At 44.7% G+C, this 19,287-nt stretch overlaps 1 protein-coding gene across 1 annotated transcript in view; it reads right to left on the bottom strand.

Annotated features, from left to right (window-relative positions):
* The window catches only part of DSCAM (DS cell adhesion molecule), a 603,664-nt gene that overhangs the window by 228,362 nt on the left and 356,015 nt on the right, over positions 1-19,287 (bottom strand). Inside the window, exons 5-6 of the mRNA XM_043538206.1 lie at positions 3,681-3,959; positions 1,634-1,909 (exon numbers count right to left, since the gene is read on the bottom strand). Coding sequence (XP_043394141.1) covers positions 1,634-1,909; positions 3,681-3,959 — 555 coding nt within the window. The remainder of the gene's footprint in view (positions 1-1,633; positions 1,910-3,680; positions 3,960-19,287) is intronic.

Raw genomic sequence — 19,287 nt, 5'->3', positions numbered from 1 at the left:
GTGGTGTTTAGAATGGATTTAAATATAATCGGGGGTAAGAATGCATCTGGTTCAGCTCATAATCTGTAGGAAGCAGTCTAGTCAGAGGTTTAGAAAACAATTCTGTGTGCCATTGTCTGGATCTAATGCATAGCATGGCCAGCCAATTCGTTTTAAAGTTGAGAAAATATTAGCATCAGCAAAGACTATAAGGGGGTGGTTTAATCACAGTATAGAGAATAGTTAAGCCTCTTGAAAACCCCTCTCTTCCCACCCAGTGGGCTTTGCCCTATGGGAATAACTCATTTTAATTCCATACAAGATGTAATGGGGAAGGACATCAGTGACAAGCATCAGTAACTCTAATGTTGTGAGAGAATATGCAGTGCACTCAGCACATTTCATGGAGGCTCAGACCAGCATAATTCCATTAGAAATAGCCTCTCCTTATCTAGTAATCTCAACACAGGATCACACAGAAAACTGAGGGAGATCTGGTGATGTGTGTGGAGCTTGAATTGCTATCCCCACAAAATGTGCTGAATCTCAGCAGGATTTAAAAAAAAAAAAGTACAGCAGCATTCTCTCTCCCCAGCACAATCACCTAGGAGCATCAAAATTATGATTCCCAGTACACTGAAACACCTAAATATTTCAGCAGGGACATTAGGTTGGGTTTTTTATATATTTTTTCTCTCTCCCTCTCTCTTTGTTCCTGTCCTATTGGATGTGTGACAGAGTATTTAAAATGTCTTTCTTCATCTCTGACTCTCTCTCTTCCTTTCCTTTTCCATGCATTTGCACTGTCATCTCTCACAAGACAAAAAAGCTATTGGCTTTTTATCCTGAATGGAAACTGACACACGACAAATAAATCAGTGAGTGTGCTCAGTATGCACCTCTGCCCTTTTTTTATTCAAGTGACAGGCTTTTTTGGAGATGAAAGCAGACATTATTTTCCCAGCAAGACCTGAGTGTCTTTGAAATCTTTCCTGCTGTCGCTCTCTGATAACCTGCACTCTCTCGACATCATTATAGATTATCAATATGCTCTTTAGGCTTTCTTAGTCACAGGAGATGGTTGCCGAGGTAACTAGGTCCAGGCAGGTAATCTCTTCTTTTTCTATAAAGACTAAAAATAGTGGCCATGCCATGACTGCACTACAGCCTCATTAGTGAACTGGCTCTGTACAAATTGATTACTTTCCTCACTTGATTATTATGTGGAACATTGTGTCAGTTACTTAGTATGATCTCCAGACCTTCAACTGATTTCACAGCCAGCCTGAAAACTGTGTTTGGAATGAAATGTTTGATCCTCAGTGGGGATCTCTCTTCTCTCTTGTCCTGGAGTTACAGAATTTTGGATAGCAGCAGAAAATAAACGCATTTGGTGGGACTTCAGTAGGAGGGATATTTTTCAAATCAATTTATTTGACACTTGGACCTTCATTTCCTCTCATTTGTTGTTCTGGAGCCTGGAAAGATACATATATCTCCCAAAGTGTGTGGCTAGCTTCATCCTTCCTACAGGCACAGGGTCTTCTCTCTCCTTATAATTGGAGACCACAAGCATATTATATATACTGTACTATATACATACTATAACACTTCACTGTAGCCAGTAACACCACTAAAGCAGGTAATGACTAACCTTCTAGCACCACCTGAACATAGTCTTGAGCAGACATCTTGTCCTTGCGTACAAAGCACTGGTATGCTCCACCATCACTTTTGGCCATGCCATCCATAATGAGATTCTCACGGTTGATCCCCACGATTCTCACATTGTTTCCAGGGTTGATGATTTCACCATTTCGGTACCAGGAGAGTTCTTGGTCCTCAGTTCCAGTCACACTGCAGGACAAGGACACTTGACTACCAACACTGCTTTTAACTTTCCGTGGACTGATTGTGGCTTTCAGAGGCTCTGAAGATTTAAGTCAAAAGGAGAGGGGGGGAAAGGAAGACATTATGGATCTTTTTAAAAAATATGACTAACAGGTGACCTTTCACTGAGAAAAAATGCTGAATCACTAACTCACATCACTGAAATGAGAATAGGTGGCCATGTTTGCTTTCAAGGGCCTTTTAAGGCCACAGTCCCACAATTAGTTCTGCACAGGCAGACCCCTATACCCAGTTGGAGTCCCACTGCCATCAGTGGGGCTCTGCCTGGATGCGAGGGTGCCCCTGTGTGGAACTCACTGTGAGATAAGCAAACAAAGCAGTAAAATAGCCCAAGTGACTTTAATCTCAGTGTCACCATTTAAGAATATTATGATATATATTTATTGAAGTTTGATATTATGTGTGAAAGAAAATTCACAGTATTGAAGTAACAATAGTAAACACAAGGAAGGGAGTCTTTATCCACACACATACCAACAACTAAAGCTACTGAATTTGGATCTGCATTCCAACCACCCTACATTTTGATTGGGTCCAGTACATATATAACAGACCACCATGGAATTATATCCAGATGGGATTCTCCCCCAGGCTTTTTGTAGAATACCACCTCTATCAACAAGAAATAATTTAAAACATAATACATCTCTTTTATCATCTGTGGATATATATTATGAATTAAATGTGATGAGATATTGTTTATTTAGCATGTTTAATGACCAGCATTGTAACTAACATTGGAAACACTATCAATATTACTTATTTATTTTACATTTCTCTCTCAGTCTCTCTCTCTTTCTCACACACACAGACACAGCTATAGATATAAGATATTAGACTATATTCTGTAAAATAGATGAGTTAAATAAAGAATTATATATTATATTTTATACAGACATACACAATTCCTTAGTTAACCTAATTCTGCTTTAAAGAATATTGTATAATATGATCATTTAAAAGTTATTATTATTTCCCTATTGAGGATTGCTAGATATTCCTGGTCTGTTATGAGCCTGTACAATATTAAGTGGATCTGATTCAACTATCTGTTATGAATGTTTTACAAATTTAGCTCTCTTTTTTAATTTGTGAATCATTGATAAATGATCCTGAGTTTCTTTGGATGTATTTGTTATTTGTAATTATTCGCTGCATAATTTTTAGACAATGGATTGTTCACACACTTTTCCTTCTGATGATTTCTTATTCATGTTGTGTGGTTGGAAATCTAAATTAGATGGTATTGTTTCTGCTCCTTTATAGCAAAAAAATTAAACAAAAGAAGAACAACAAAGAGCAAAACAATACATCTTTTCAGACTAATAATCATCTATGATAAAATTCATGAGACATTCAGGATTTGCATACATTTTCATGAATACTCAGGGATTATCTGAATATTCAAAATAATGAATAGCAGGAATCCCAGTGACCAGAGCTTGACACTTTTATTCAGAAGACTCTTTGCAATTCATCCAGTTCTATTACCAAGCAAAATACATCCTTTATATGAAAAATCACATAACCATGTGATAAACTGTGTTCATTTTGCACTTCTGATCTCTCACCTGCATTCTGCCCACTAATCCATCTCCACTGAGACAGCTTATAACATTGCAAACCTTGGAGCAGCTTCAAGCAGTCACCATTGCCAATAACAAAACAAGTAACAGCAACAAAAACAATAACAAAAGAAGCTTCTAGGTTTCCTTCTTTTCCTTCCATTGCAAAAGCAAGCACAATCATGGGTTTGAAATTATACTTGCCACATTCAGTCCTGGACTTACGTTTTACATGCAGATGCCCTATCACCTCAGCAGTACCATAGTTGTTCCACACCTCACAAACGTAGTTGCCTGAGTCCGAAGGACGTGTGTTCTCTATCAGCAGACCCGTGACTGTCTGCCGAAACCTGCTATCTGGCTCCCAGGGAACATTGTCCTTCAGCCAACGGTACTTTGGTGCTGGGTGCCCCGATGCTTTGCAAGGCAGCTCCACCCGCTGTCCTGCCATGGCTTTACGTTGGTCAAACCCATCCAGAATAGATGGTGCTGAGTTTGCTGGGTCTGGAAAGCAAATAGATGTTTTCAGTGTAGTTAATTAAGATTATTACATTTTTGAAGCAATATGCTGCTATTTATCCTCCTTTTTTCAGTTGCTATCCCAGAATTTTATGTACTGTAAACTGCTACTGTGGACCAGTCATCCAGATTGTGGTATCTCAGCAGTACTGGCTTACATCCAGCAGCATGTACTAACTAAACATTGCAGGATTACTTGGAAGCCCTCCCACTGGATTTTTTCCAGGTGGCAGTCATTCTTCACGTTACCCATCAGGAAAGAGAAGAGCCAGAAAGTTTAAACGCAGTTCACCTAGAACTAAACCAACATATTCCACCCGCTTCTAAGTGGTCAGAAGGTTTTGAACTAGAAGAGTGAATTATTCCCTTGTTAGAAGAGAAATGGGCAGAAGCAAGGGGTGGTATGTTTGTAGTCTAATTGAAAAATATTGTATACTCTTAAAAAGGAGTCTTAGACAGCAAAAGTAAACTGCAGCTTATAACTCCAGCAAACTGCTCTTTGTCCAGGTTCCCAGAAGACTTTCTCACACAAACAGGTCCCTAACTGCCATGTGACTGTTGTTATTTCTATTCTAGAGAAATGTGGCACATTAACTCCATGTTTATGCTTTGATACCTCACCAAACATAACGATCTACATGCTATGTCTTGATTTTTAGCCTGTACGCTCTTTCGGACAGGGGCTGTCATTTTCTTATGTTTGTGCTACACGCTGTACAATGGGGCCCAACCTAACTGAGGCCTCTAGGCACTACCACACAATACATGTTTATTACTACTACTACTACTAAAATAAAATACAATAAATAATAATGAAAATATCAAATATTGACATAAATGAAGCTATTTTTCTTATATCTTAACCAATTTTGCGACAACAATGGTAGACTCCACATGTTAAACTTCCCCTCTCTCTCACCTAGCATATGTTGATCTATTTGTTGCACTCCATCTGCTGTGTACTATAGAGTTGTTATGCAAGTTAAAAAAATCAGTTCTAAAAAATATAATACCATTAGACTGCAAACAAATGGGCTAAGCAGTCACCCACGTTAATTGTATATAAACAGTTAGTAAAATATGAATTGTCAGGTTTAATCAAAGATAACCACACAATCTTTGCCTCTCTCTGGAGGCTAGCAAAACACTTGAACCACTATAAAATGGTTACTAACCTTTCCATAACTGTTGTTCTTTGAGCTATGTTGCACATATCCATTCCACTGTAGGTGTGTGTGCCCCAGTGCACAGTCATTGGAGAATTCTTTCCCTTAGCAGAACCCATTGGAGTGGCACGAAGGCCCACTGCTGCCTCATGTATTGCACACAGCTATAAAGGGAAGAACTGTCCCTGACCTCCCTCAGTTCCTTCCCCCCGGCAGACTCTGATAGAGAGGGGAAGGAAAGCAGGGCGTGGAAAGGACTTGTGCAACACATCTTGAAGAACAACAGTTACAGAAAGGTTACTAACTGTTTCTTCTTCTTTGAGGGATTGCACATGGCCATGCCTCTGTGGCTGACTCACAAGCAACCCCAAGTGCAGGTTTTGTGAGTCTGTGTGAACAGGGATTGGAGGACCACTTGTCCAAATTTAGCAGTGTCTCTAGATTGTTGGGAGATGGCGTAGTGAGAGGTGGCGTAGTGAGAGGTAAATGTATGACAAGATGACCAGGTTGCTGCTTTGCAAATGTCTAATATGGGAACGTTAGCCAGAAAAGTCACAGAGGCTGCTTGGGACCTAGTTGAATGACCCAACACTCTATCAAGAGCCTTCATGTTAGCCAACTGGTAACAAAAACAAATACAACAGGATATCCAAGACACGATCCTTTGAGTGAATACAGAACTGCCCTTCCTTCTGTCTGCAAATGCAATAAACAACTGAGTCGAAGACCTGAAAGGTTTAATCTGATCCAGATAAAAAGTGAAAGCTCTTCTAACATCAGAGCATGAAGGCTCTCCTCATCCTTATGATCATGATGCTTTGGGAAGAAAATCAGCAAGAAGATTCCTTGGTTAATATGAAAAGCGGAAACCACCTTGATAAGAAATTTTGGGTGAGGATGATGGCAAACTTTTTCTGTGTAGAAACCATGTATATGGAGGATCTGACACTAGCACCCTGAGCTCTCCCACTCTCCCGACTGGTATAATGGCCACTAAAAAAAGCTACCTTCATCAAAGGAGGCAGCTGGGAGCAGGTCAATTGAGGCTCCATGCGGGCGTGGCAGGGGGGGGGGGCCATCATCTTTGCTAAGACTAGATTCAGGCTCCATAGGGGAGCAGCATTCTACGCATGCAGAAATAGTCTGTCCAGGCCCTTTAAAAGTCTTACAGACATTGGGATGGAAAAAAGAAATCAGTTAGCAATAGGTGGGAATGCTAGGATAGACATTAGCTACACTGATTGAGTTAATCTCCAACACTTGGAGTTTTAGGGATAGAAGATAGTCCAGCATGTGCTGAATAGAAGCAAGGACTGGGGAAAACCCTTTCAGTCTGGATCAAATGGAAAATCTCTTTCATTTAGCCAGGTAAGTGCTCTTATTTGATGATTTTGTACTATTCAGCAGCACCTCCTGAACTTCCCTAGAGCAGGACTCTGCCACCAACGTCAACTGGGGGCTGGTCCCATTCCCACTCTTCTTGAGATTGATCATGAGACGGGTCCTGAATTTGCTTGGTGCTGGGCTCAGTACCAATGCTAAGTTGTCTGCAGCATTGATGTTCCCTGTGGCCAGTAGATGGAGTTGGCCGAGATGGATGCAGAGATGCTCTTGATTGAGGGGGAAACCCTCAATACTTCTCAGAGCAGGGCTTAAAGCCCTTATAGATGCTACATCTGTTGCTTACGTGAGCCTTCCCCAAGCACTTAAAGCAGCTGAGGTGAGGGTCCCTAATCAGCACTGCCTTACCACTAGAGTGGCAGGGCTTGAAGCCCGGAGACTGCATAACTCCAGTACTAGGGCTGGTACCCAGATTAGGCACTGGAGACACACAAACAACAAAAAAAATCATTTTTTTTCCTTTTCAACTCATCTACGCTAATGAGCTACACAGATTCTAAAAATGGTACTGCTTATACACTAAAATAAAAGACTTGCAGAATCAATAAAAAAGGGAGCTCCAGCAACTGTCATGGGCAGTAGGAGGGAAGTAAGGGGGTGGGGGCAGTCAGGGTGGCTCTTCCCTTTATGCTTGTGTGTGGTGCACGAGTCAGCAGAAAGCGCTTGTGCCACCCCAATGGGTATCACTAGGAAAAAACCGCTCCGACAGCTGTGCTGTGGAGTGCACAAACACCTACAGTGGAATGGACATGTGCAATTACTTGAGGAAGAACATCAGTTCTGTAGCATGTTTTCACCAACTGTAAGCTCCACCATCCAAACCAATGATTTTACATGCATAGTAGCCACTGGGCCTATCTTTGGCAACAACACCTATAACATTTGTTAGCATGCCGTGCTGCGCATGTGTGGCTTTCAGAAATTACACTCTCCCAGCAACATTTTAGAAAAGCTGAAAGCAATCATAACAAAGTGGTTAACCTGCTCCTCCTTCATCTCTGGTTTGTAGTGTCAGACCACAGCCACAATGTGAAGATGTTGTGTAACAAGAGTTTTCTGTATATATCCTGTTTGGCACTCTGCTGCCTCAACTTGGTTTTGATGGAGTTAACTCAGGAGAAATGCAAATATGGATAGGATGCTAGTAATGGTCACTATGATATGCCAACACTTCAGTGGACTGTTCAACATCTCATATGTTTAAAGAGCTTCAGGTGCACAGTGGTCTTCTCTGCTACTGAATGAAGTAAGAGTGTGGTCTTAATTCCACCAGGGATGTGCCTGGGATGGCTACAGGAGCTGCACATAGTGATACAACATTTTATATGCTTTCTAACCAGACTCAAGAGGACACTAACCTGTACATTACCCCTGATGTGTGCTATTTTATGGGAATTAAATCAAACCACAAAGCTGATGAGTTGTGATGTTGCTGCTGTCAACCAGATGATATTGTCCATTATGGTGCTGGAGTGGACAAAAGATCTGAGGCCCATCAGAACAAAAAGGTAGATGAAGTAGTACTATCATGAGGGTGCAGAATACAACAGATGCTACAGAGTAATGGAGGGTATGTCTACACTATGAAATTAGGTCGAATTTATAGAAGTTGTTTTTTTAGAAATCGTTTTTATATAGTCAGTTGTGTGTGTCCCCACACAAAATGCTCTAAGTGCATTAAGTGCATTAACTCGGCGGAGTGCTTCCACAGTACTGAGGCTAGCATCGACTTCCGGAGCGTTGCACTGTGGGTAGCTATCCCACAGTTCCCGCAGTCTCCGCCGCCCATTGGAATTCTGGGTTGAGATCCCAATGCCTAATGGGGCAAAAACATTGTTGTGGGTGGTTCTGGGTACATGTCGTCAGGCCCTCCTTCCTTCTTTCCATGAAAGCAGCAGCAGACAATTGTTTCACGTCTTTTTTCCTCATTTACCTGTGCAGACGCCATACCACGGCAAGCATGGAGCCCGCTCAGCTCACTGTCACCATACGCCTCCTGGGTGCTGGCAGACGCGGTACTGCATTGCTACACAGCAGCAGCTCATTGCCTTGTGGCAGCAGACGGTGCAATAGGCCTGATAACCATCATCATGTCCGAGGTGCTCTTGGCCGCCTCGATAAGGTCGGTCAGGAGCGCCTGGGCAGACATGGGCGCAGGGACTAAAATAGGAGTGACTTGACCAGGTCATTCTCTTTAGTCCTGCCAGCAGTCATATTGCACCGTCTTCTGCCGAGCAGCTAGGAGATGAGGATGGCTAGCAGTCCTACCGCACCGTCTGCTGCCAGCCAAAGATGTAAAAGATAGATGGAGTGGATCAAAACAAGAAACAGACCAGATTTGTTTGTATTCATTTGCTCCCCCTCCCTCCCTCCCTCTATGAAATCAACATCCAACAATTGTTTCGGTGAGGTCTGTCAGGGGCACCTTGAAAAGTTTAACAGAGATTCAGTCTTGCCTGGAATAGCAGTGGGTTGAGCATTGGCCTGCTCAGGATTTTGAGTTCAATCCTTGAGGGGGTCATTCTGTGTGACAGTTGTTTTTGTTTCTCCTTGATGTAAAGCCACCCGCTTTGTTGATTTTAATTCCCTGTAAGCCATGTCCTCAATCGCCCCTCTCTCTGTCAGAGCAATGGCAGACAATTGTTCCACGCCTTTTTTTCCATGCAGACACCATACCATGACAAGCATGGAGCCCGCTCAGATCACTTTGGCAATTAGGAGCACATTAAACACCACGCGCATTATCCAGCAGTATATGCAGCACCAGAACCTGGCAAAGCGAAACCGGGTGAGTAGGCGACATCAGCGTGGTGACGAGAGTGATGAGAACATGGACACAGATTTCTCTCAAAGAACGGTCCCTGGCAATGTGGGCATCATGGTGCTAATGGGGCAGGTTCATGCTGTGGAATGCCGATTCTGGGCCCGGGAAACAAGCACAGACTGGTGGGACCGCACAGAGTTGCAGGTTTGGGACGATTCCCAGTGGCTGCGAAACCTTTGCATGTGTAAGGGCACTTTCACGGAACTTTGTGACTTGCTTTCCCCTGCCCTGAAGCACCAGAATGGCAATAGCCCTGTGGAAGCTTGCAACACCAGACAGCTACTGGTCAGTCGAGAATCAATTTGGAGTGGGCAAATCTACTGTGGGGGCTGCTGTGATGCAAGTAGCCAATGCAATCAAAGATCTGCTGATATCAAGAGTAGTGAGTCTGGGAAATGTGCAGGTCATAGTGGATGGCTTTGCTGCAATGGGATTCCATAACTGTGGTGGGGCCATAGATGGAACCCATATCCCTATCTTGGCACCGGAGCACCAAGCCGCCGAGTACATAAACCACAAGGGGTACTTTTCAATAGTGCTGCAAGCACTGGTGGATCACAAGGGACGTTTCACCAACATCAACATGGGATGGCCAGGAAAGGTACCTGATGTTCACATCTTCAGGAACTCTGGTCTGTTTCAAAAGCTGCAGGAAGGGACTTTCTTCCCAGACCAGAAAATAACCATTGGGGATGTTGAAATGCCTATGGTCATCCTTGGGGACCCAGCCTACCCCTTAATGCCATGGCTCATGAAGCCATACACAGGCAGCCTGGACAGTAGTCAGGAGCTGTTCAACTACAGGCTGAGCAAGTGCAGAATGGTGGTAGAATGTGCATTTGGACGTTTAAAAGCACGCTGGCGCAGTTTACTGACTCGCTTAGACCTCAGCAAAACCAATATTCCCATTGTTATTACTGCTTGCTGTGCACTCCACAATATCTGTTGGAGTAAGGGGGAGACGTTTATGGCGGGGTGGAGGTTGAGGCAAATAGCCTGGCTGCTGGTTATGCGCAGCCAGACACCAGGTCAGAAGAGCACAGGAGGGCGCTGTGCGCATTAGAGAAGCTTTGTAAACCAGTTTCATGACTGGCCAGGCTACGGTGTGAAAGTTCTGTTTGTTTCTCCTTGATGACCCCCCCACACACACACCTTGGTTCACTCTACTTCCCTGTAAGCTAAACACCCTCCCCTCTTCGATCACTGCTTGCAGAGGTAATAAAGTCATTGTTGCTTCACATTCATGCACTCTTTATTAATTCATCACACAAATAGGGGGATAACTGCCAAGGTAGCCCAGGAGGGGTGGTGGAGGAGGGAGGCATCAGGTGGGGTGGTGGAGGAGGGAAGGACAAGGCCACACAGCACTTTAAAACTTTAAAACTTATTGCATGTCAGCCTTCTGTTGCTTGGGCAATCTTCTGGAGTGGAGTGGCTGGGTGGCCGGAGGCCCCCCCACCGCGTTCTTGGGCTTCTGGGTGAGGAGGCTATGGAACTTGGGGAGGAGGGCGGTTGGTTACACAGGGGCTGTAGCGGCAGTCTGTGCTCCTGCTGCCTTTCCTGCAGCTCAACCATACGCTGGAGTGTATTAGTTTGATCCTCCAGCAGCCTCAGCATTGAATCCTGCCTCCTCTCATCATGCTGCCGCCACCTATCAGCTTCAGCCCTCTCTTCAGCCCGTCACTTACTCTCCTCAGCCCACCACCTCTCCTCCCGGTCATTTTGTGCTTTCCTGCACTTTGACATTGTCTGCCTCCACACATTTGTCTGTGCTCTGTCAGCGTGGGAGGACAGCATGAGGTCAGAGAACATTTCAGCGCGAGTGCGTTTTTTTCGCCTTCTAATCTTCGCTAGCCTCTGGGAAGAAGAAGATCCTGTGATCCTTGAAACACATGCAGCTGGTGGAGAAAAAAAAGGGACAGTGGTATTTAAAAAGACACATTCTATAGAACAACGGGTACACTCTTTCACGGTAAACCTTGCTGTTAACATTACATACATAGCACATGTGCTTTCATTACAAGGTTGCATTTTGCTTGCCCCCACTGTATGGCTAACCCCTCCCCCCCTTCCCTCCCCATGGCTAACAGCGGGGAACATTTCTGTTCAGCCACAGGCAAACAGCCCAGCAGGAACGGGCACCTCTGAATGTCCCCTTAAGAAAAGCACCCTGTTTCAACCAGGTGACCATGAATGATATCACTCTCCTGAGGATAACACAGAGAGATAAAGAATGGATGTTGTTTGAATGCCAGCAAACATACGCTGCAATGCTTTGTTTTACAATGATTCCCGACTACGTGCTACTGGCTTGGCGTGGTAAAGTGTCCTACCATGGAGGACGGAATCAGGCTGCCCTCCCCAGAAAACTTTTGCAAAGGCTTTGGGAGTACATCCAGGAGAGCTTTATGGAGATGTCCCTGGCGGATTTCCGCTCCATCCCCAGACACATTAACAGACTTTTCCAGTAGCTGTACTGGCCGCGAATGCCAAGGCAAATTAATCATTAAACACGCTTGCTTTTAAACCATGTATAATATTTACAAAGGTACACTCACCAGAGGTCCCTTCTCCGCCTGGTGGGTCCGTGACGCAGCCTTGGGTGGGTTCGGGGGTTACTGGCTCCAGGTCCAGGGTGAGAAACAGTTCCTGGCTGTCGGGAAAACCAGTTTCTCCGCTTGCTTGCTGTGAGTTATCTACAACCTCATCATCATCTTCCTCGTCCCCAAAACCTGCTTCCGTGTTGCCTCCCTCTCTATTGACGGAGTCAAAGCACAGGGTTGGGGTAGTGGTGGCTGAACCCCCTAAAATGGCATGCAGCTCATCATAGAAGTGGCATGTTTGGGGCTTTGACCCGGAGCGGCCGTTTGCCTCTCTGGTTTTCTGGTAGGCTTGCCTGAGCTCCTTAAGTTTCACGCGGCACTGCTTCGGGTCCCTGTTATGGCCTCTGTCCTTCATGCCCTGGGAGATTTTGACAAATGTTTTTGGCATTTTGAAAACTGGAATGGAGTTCTGATAGCATGGATTCCTCTCCCCATACAGCGATCAGATCCCATACCTCCCGTTCGGTCCATGCTGGAGCTCTTTTGCAATTCTGGGACTCCATCATGGTCATCTCTGCTGATGAGCTCTGCACTCACCTGCAGCTCGCCATGCTGGCCAAACAGGAAATGAGATTCAAAAGTTCATGGGCCTGTTCCTGTCTACCTGGCCAGTGCATCTGAGTTGAGAGTGCTGTACAGAGCGGTCACAATGGAACATACTGGGATAGCTCCCGGAGGCCAATACCGTCGAATTGCATCCACAGTACCCCAAATTCGACCCAGCAAGGCCAATTTCAGCACTAAACTCCTCGTTGGGGGTGGAGTAAAGAAATCGATTTTAAGAGCCCTTTAAGTCGATAAAAAGGGCTTCATCGTGTGGACGGGTGCAGGGTTAAATCGATTTAACGCTGCTAAATTCGACCTCAACTTCTAGTGTAGACCAGGGCTTAGAATCAGTGATGCAGTGAGAAGATCATAACATCCTGGCCACCTTAAGTCAGTTTGTTTATTTTTTTAAAAACTGATTTTATAACTTGTTTAAAACTTGGAAGTGACTTTTAAAATACATCCTGGCTGTGATTGGCAAAGCTACATAAGGGAACTAGATGCCCAAGTTTCACTGGAACTGATGAGGTTTGGATATCCTGTTGTGATAATTGGGCCTGCAAATGTACCCTGATTGTGAGCCCAACTTTAAAAAGTGAGTGTACGTTCATGAGACGTCACAATAACCCATAACAACAAATGTGTATGGAAAAGGGTATGAAAAGGAGACAAAGACTGAATTTTTTTAAAAGGCCTACTGATATTACTCAAGCACTGTGCTAAATCATATTTGGTAAACAAGAAAAGTATGGAACAAGAAATCAGTGAACCATAATCGGTGTTTCGGAAACTACGCCTAATTGTTGACAAAATAATGAGAGGACAGGCTATTCTATCCATCCCTCTGTTTGCGGGTCCTTAAAGAAAGAGACTTTTGGGAGAAAAATTGGCTACTAGAGCAAGTTTCACCACCGTGGCTGACAGTCTCTCTATCTCCTGGGCCTTTGTAATCCTAATCCTGAGAGAGGTCCTGACCAGACTGGGCTAGAGAGAGGGACCCAGATGACATCACAACCTCTACTGGCTCCAGCTGAATCCCAAACACCACTTAGGCAGATCTGAATATATATTTTTTAAAAAGCGTTTCCATCCCTCCTCTACAAGTTGCATATAAAATGGCTACACATTTTACAGGAAATTCCACTTTTTTGTTTGTTTGGTGTGGTTGCCACTTTTGTGCAAAACTATTCAAAAGCTTCCAGGAGCAGGAGGCTTTTGAATAGATGTTTTCAGTTTCAAAGTGTTTGACAGGTCTAAGTGGTACAGTTTGCAATCCCCTAAAGTGCAAATCCATGAAGTGGCATTCAGACCTTGGAACACAACAAGGATCACCTATTCAGATACAGGGAACTAAAGAAGTGGATTGAAGAAAAAAAAGATATCTAAAATACCAGAGTCCAACATGCATGTACTTGCTTCATGGAACAGTTATTCCCTGTGACACATGCACTGGTTTACAAAGCATGTGTGGTTGAGAAGATAATACAGATATAGGTAACATAGATCCATTTTGGGATGCACAAAATAAAACTAAAGTGACCCCTCTTTCTTGCATCCTGTTCTAATGTATTCAGGTATCTCTTCAATAGCCATATTTTCTCACAGACTAGTCCTCAAATAGATTCCTACCATTTTTCAGTTAAAAACAGAAAGGAAAAGAGGAAAGGAAACCCATTTCTCTATTTGTAATCACCTCCAATAAAATAAATAGGAAAGCATAGAATATCAGGGTTGGAAGGAACCTCAGGAGGTCATCTAGTCCAACACCCTGCTCAGAGCAGGACCAATCCCCAACTAAATCATCCCAGCCAGGGCTTTGTCAAGCCTGACCTTAAAAACTTCTAAGGAAGGAGAGTCCACCACCTCCCTTGGTAACGCATTCCAGTGCTTCACCACCCTCCTAGTGAAAAAGTTTTTCCTAATATCCAAACTAAACCTCCCCCACTGCAACTGTAGACCATTACTCCTTGTTCTGTCATCAGCTACCATGGAGAACAGTCTAGATCCATCCTCTTTGGAACCCCCTTTCAGGTAGTTGAAAGCAGCTATCAAATCCCCCCTCATTCTTCTCTTCCGCAGGCTAAACAATCCCAGTTCCCTCAGCCTCTCCTCATAAGTCATGTGTTCCAGACCCCTAATCATTTTTGTTGCCCTCCGCTAGACACTTTCCAATTTTTCCACATCCTTCTTGTGGTGTGGGGCCCAAAACTGGACACAGTACTCCAGATGAGGCCTCACCAATGTCAAATAGAGGGGAACGATCATGTCCCTCGATCTGCTGGCAATGCCCCTACTTATGAATCCCAAAATGCCATTGGCCTTCTTGGCAACAAGGGCACACTGTTGACTTATATCCAGCTTCTCATCCACTGTAACACCTAGGTCCCTTTCCGCAGAACTGCTGCCTAGCCATTCATTCCCTAGTCTGTAGCGATTCTGACGGGATTCTTCCGTCCTAAGTGCAGGACTCTGCACTTGTCCTTGTTGAACCTCATCAGATTTCTTTTGGCCCAATCCTTTAATTTGTCTAGGGCCCTCTGTATCCTATCCCTACCCTCCAGCATATCTACCTCTCCTCCCAGTTTAGTGTCATCCACAAACTTGCTGAGGGTGCAATTCACACCATCCTCCAGATCATTAATGAAGATATTGAACAAAACCGGCCCCAGGACTGACCCTTGGGGCACTACGCTTTATACAGGCTGCCAACTAGACATGGAGCCATTGATCCATGTTTTTTGGAAGTTTTTGGAAAGCGTAGGGGACAATTTCCTGGTGCAAGTGCTAGGGGAGCCAACTAGGGGGGGCGCTTTTCTTGACCTGCTGCTCACAAACCAGGTAGAATTAGTGGGGGAAGCAAAAGTGGATGGGAATCTGGGAGGCAGTGACCATGAGTTGGTTGAGTTCAGGATCCTGACGCAGGGAAGAAAGGTAAGCAGCAGGATACGGACCCTGGACTTCAGGAAAGCAGACTTCGACTCCCTCAGGGAACAGATGGCCAGGATCCCCTGGGGGACTAACATGAAGGGGAAGGGAGTCCAGGAGAGCTGGCTGTATTTCAAGGAATCCCTGTTGAGGTTACAGGGACAAACCATCCCGATGAGTCGAAAGAATAGTAAATATGGCAGGCGACCAGCTTGGCTTAATGGTGAAATCCTAGCGGATCTTAAACATAAAAAAGAAGCTTACAAGAAGTGGAAGGTTGGACATATGACCAGGGAAGAGTATAAAAATATTGCTCGGGCATGTAGGAAAGATATCAGGAGGGCCAAATCGCACCTGGAGCTGCAGCTAGCAAGAGATGTCAAGAGTAACAAGAAGGGTTTCTTCAGGTATGTTGGCAACAAGAAGAAAGCCAAGGAAAGTGTGGGCCCCTTACTGAATGAGGGAGGCAACCTAGTGACAGAGGATGTGGAAAAAGCTAATGTACTCAATGCTTTTTTTGCCTCTGTTTTCACTAACAAGGTCAGCTCCCAGACTGCTGCGCTGGGCATCACAAAATGGGGAAGAGATGGCCAGCCCTCTGTAGAGATAGAGGTGGTTAGGGACTACTTAGAAAAGCTGGACGTGCACAAGTCCATGGGGCCGGACGAATTGCATCCGAGAGTGCTGAAGGAATTGGCGGCTGTGATTGCAGAGCCCTTGGCCATTATCTTTGAAAACTCGTGGCGAACGGGGGAAGTCCCGGATGACTGGAAAAAGGCTAATGTAGTGCCCATCTTTAAAAAAGGGAAGAAGGAGGATCCTGGGAACTACAGGCCAGTCAGCCTCACCTCAGTCCCTGGAAAAATCATGGAGCAGGTCCTCAAAGAATCAATCCTGAAGCACTTAGAGGAGAGGAAAGTGATCAGGAACAGTCAGCATGGATTCACCAAGGGAAGGTCATGCCTGACTAATCTAATCGCCTTTTATGATGAGATTACTGGTTCTGTGGATGAAGGGAAAGCAGTGGATGTATTGTTTCTTGACTTTAGCAAAGCTTTTGACACGGTCTCCCACAGCATTCTTGTCAGCAAGTTAAGGAAGTATGGGCTGGATGAATGCACTATAAGGTGGGTAGAAAGCTGGCTAGATTGTCGGGCTCAACGGGTAGTGATCAATGGCTCCATGTCTAGTTGGCAGCCGGTGTCAAGTGGAGTGCCCCAGGGGTCGGTCCTGGGGCCGGTTTTGTTCAATATCTTCATAAATGATCTGGAGGATGGTGTGGATTGCACTCTCAGCAAATTTGCGGATGATACTAAACTGGGAGGAGTGGTAGATACGCTGGAGGGGAGGGATAGGATACAGAAGGACCTAGACAAATTGGAGGATTGGGCCAAAAGAAATCTGATGAGGTTCAATAAGGATAAGTGCAGGGTCCTGCACTTAGGACGGAAGAACCCAATGCACCGCTACAGACTAGGGACCGAATGGCTAGGCAGCAGTTCTGCGGAAAAGGACCTAGGGGTGACAGTGGACGAGAAGCTGGATATGAGTCAGCAGTGTGCCCTTGTTGCCAAGAAGGCCAATGGCATTTTGGGATGTATAAGTAGGGGCATAGCGAGCAGATCGAGGGACGTGATCGTTCCCCTCTATTCGACACTGGTGAGGCCTCATCTGGAGTACTGTGTCCAGTTTTGGGCCCCACACTACAAGAAGGATGTGGATAAATTGGAGAGAGTCCAGCGAAGGGCAACAAAAATGATTAGGGGTCTAGAGCACATGACTTATGAGGAGAGGCTGAGGGAGCTGGGATTGTTTAGTCTGCAGAAGAGAAGAATGAGGGGGGATTTGATAGCTGCTTTCAACTACCTGAAAGGGGGTTCCAAAGAGGATGGCTCTAGACTGTTCTCAATGGTAGCAGATGACAGAACGAGGAGTAATGGTCTCAAGTTGCAATGGGGGAGGTTTAGATTGGATATTAGGAAAATCTTTTTCACTAAGAGGGTGGTGAAACACTGGAATGCGTTACCTATGGAGGTGGTAGAATCTCCTTCCTTACAGGTTTTTAAGGTCAGGCTTGACAAAGCCCTGGCTGGGATGATTTAACTGGGACTTGGTCCTGCTTTGAGCAGGGGGTTGGACTAGATGACCTTCTGGGGTCCCTTCCAACCCTGATATTCTATGATTCTATGATTCTATGATTCTATGATCACTACCTGTTGAGCCTGACAATCTAGCCAGCTTCTATCCACCTTATAGTCCATTCATCCAGCCCATACTTCTTTAACTTGCTGGCAAGAATACTGTGGGAGACTGTGTCAAAAGCTATGCTAAAGTCAGGGAATAACACGTCCACTGCTTTCCCCTCATCCACAGAGCCAGTTATCTCGTCATAGAAGGCAATTAGATTAGTCAGGCATGACTTGCCCTTCGTGAATCCATGCTGACTGTTCCTGATCACTTTCCTCTCCTCTAAGTGCTTCAGAATTGATTCCTTGAGGAGCTGCTCCATGATTTTTCCAGGGCTGAGGAGAGGCTGACTGGCCTGTAGCTCCCCGGATCCTCCTTCTTCCCTTTTTAAAGATGGGCACTACATTAGCCTTTTTCCAGTCGTCCGAGACCTCCCCCGATCACCATGAGTTTTCAAAGATAATGTCCAATGGCTCTGCAATCAGATCTGCCAACTCCTTTAGCACTTCCTTTAGGGGAAAGGGATAGCTCAGTGGTTTGAGCATTGGCCTGCTAAACCCAGGGTTGTGAGTTCAATCCTTGAGGGGGCCATTTAGGGATCTGGGGCAAAAATTGGGGATTGGTCCTGCTTTGAGCAGGGGGTTGGACTAGATGACCTCCTGAGGTCCCTTCCAAACCTGATCTTAAAAAAAAAAAAAAAAAAGCACTGTATCCCGATTCAAATATCTAATGAAAAACAAACTGCAGCAACCTCTTTAAAATATTGTGATTCAGCAGTCGGCTGTGAACAAGGACAATGGAAAATTGAGGCAAAACATTGTGTCTGAAAACTGTTCAGCTGTAGATCTTGTGTGTGTGTCCTGTTAAGACAAAGTCATTGGGAGGCGGAATTCTGTGAGTGAAGCCAGATTCGGCTCTTGGTTACACCTATAGAACCCCAGGGATTTCAGCAGGAGTGCATGAGTGTAAATGAGAGCAGAAGTTAGCTTTTCAGGGGTGTAAAACTCACCACTTCAAAAGCCCCAAATGCTGAAGTTAAGGTAGCGTACATTAGGATGCACCAGAGTTCCCACAATGACTGTGTGTATGGAATTGGGCAGGAAAGGGAACTCTGTGCAGGGGTATATCCTCTGGGCCGCTCAAAAAAGGCATAAGTGATGGAACAGGCAGAAAGCCCTGTCTCCTCCTTGTTCCAGGAAACAACTGGGGTAGAAACCCTCCTTTGCTGGTCAAGATAATGGCTTGATTATAGATTACCACTGGTTCAGGTTTAGCTTGATTGCATGAGAGAGTGGGGATATATTTCAGGGCTGAATGGGAAGGATGGAAAACATCTTTTACTGTTAAGACCAAATATCTGGGATAACTAGACAGACCATTGTGCTGGACTTATATTTCCTCATCTGACTGGAAAAAGTACAGGTGAGTGTTTCAACCACATGGGACATAGTACAAATAGCAGGACTTGAATAGTGAAATACTTCTGGATTGTATAATAAAATAATATTTAGCATTCACATACTGATTTATATTTTCAAAGGGGCTGAACAATCATTAGATAACATTCACAGAAGAAAGGGGAACAGTAGGTCTGATACTTTTGCAAGTCTTTGTGACCTAAGATCTCAGTCACAGTTGGCACGCTGCAAGAAGTGGGGATT

Source organism: Chelonia mydas, chromosome 1, assembly GCF_015237465.2.
Source record: "Chelonia mydas isolate rCheMyd1 chromosome 1, rCheMyd1.pri.v2, whole genome shotgun sequence".
Taxonomy (NCBI): domain Eukaryota; kingdom Metazoa; phylum Chordata; order Testudines; family Cheloniidae; genus Chelonia; species Chelonia mydas.
Note: the sequence above shows the minus strand (reverse complement) of the source record. Positions and strands in the feature narration are given on the sequence as shown.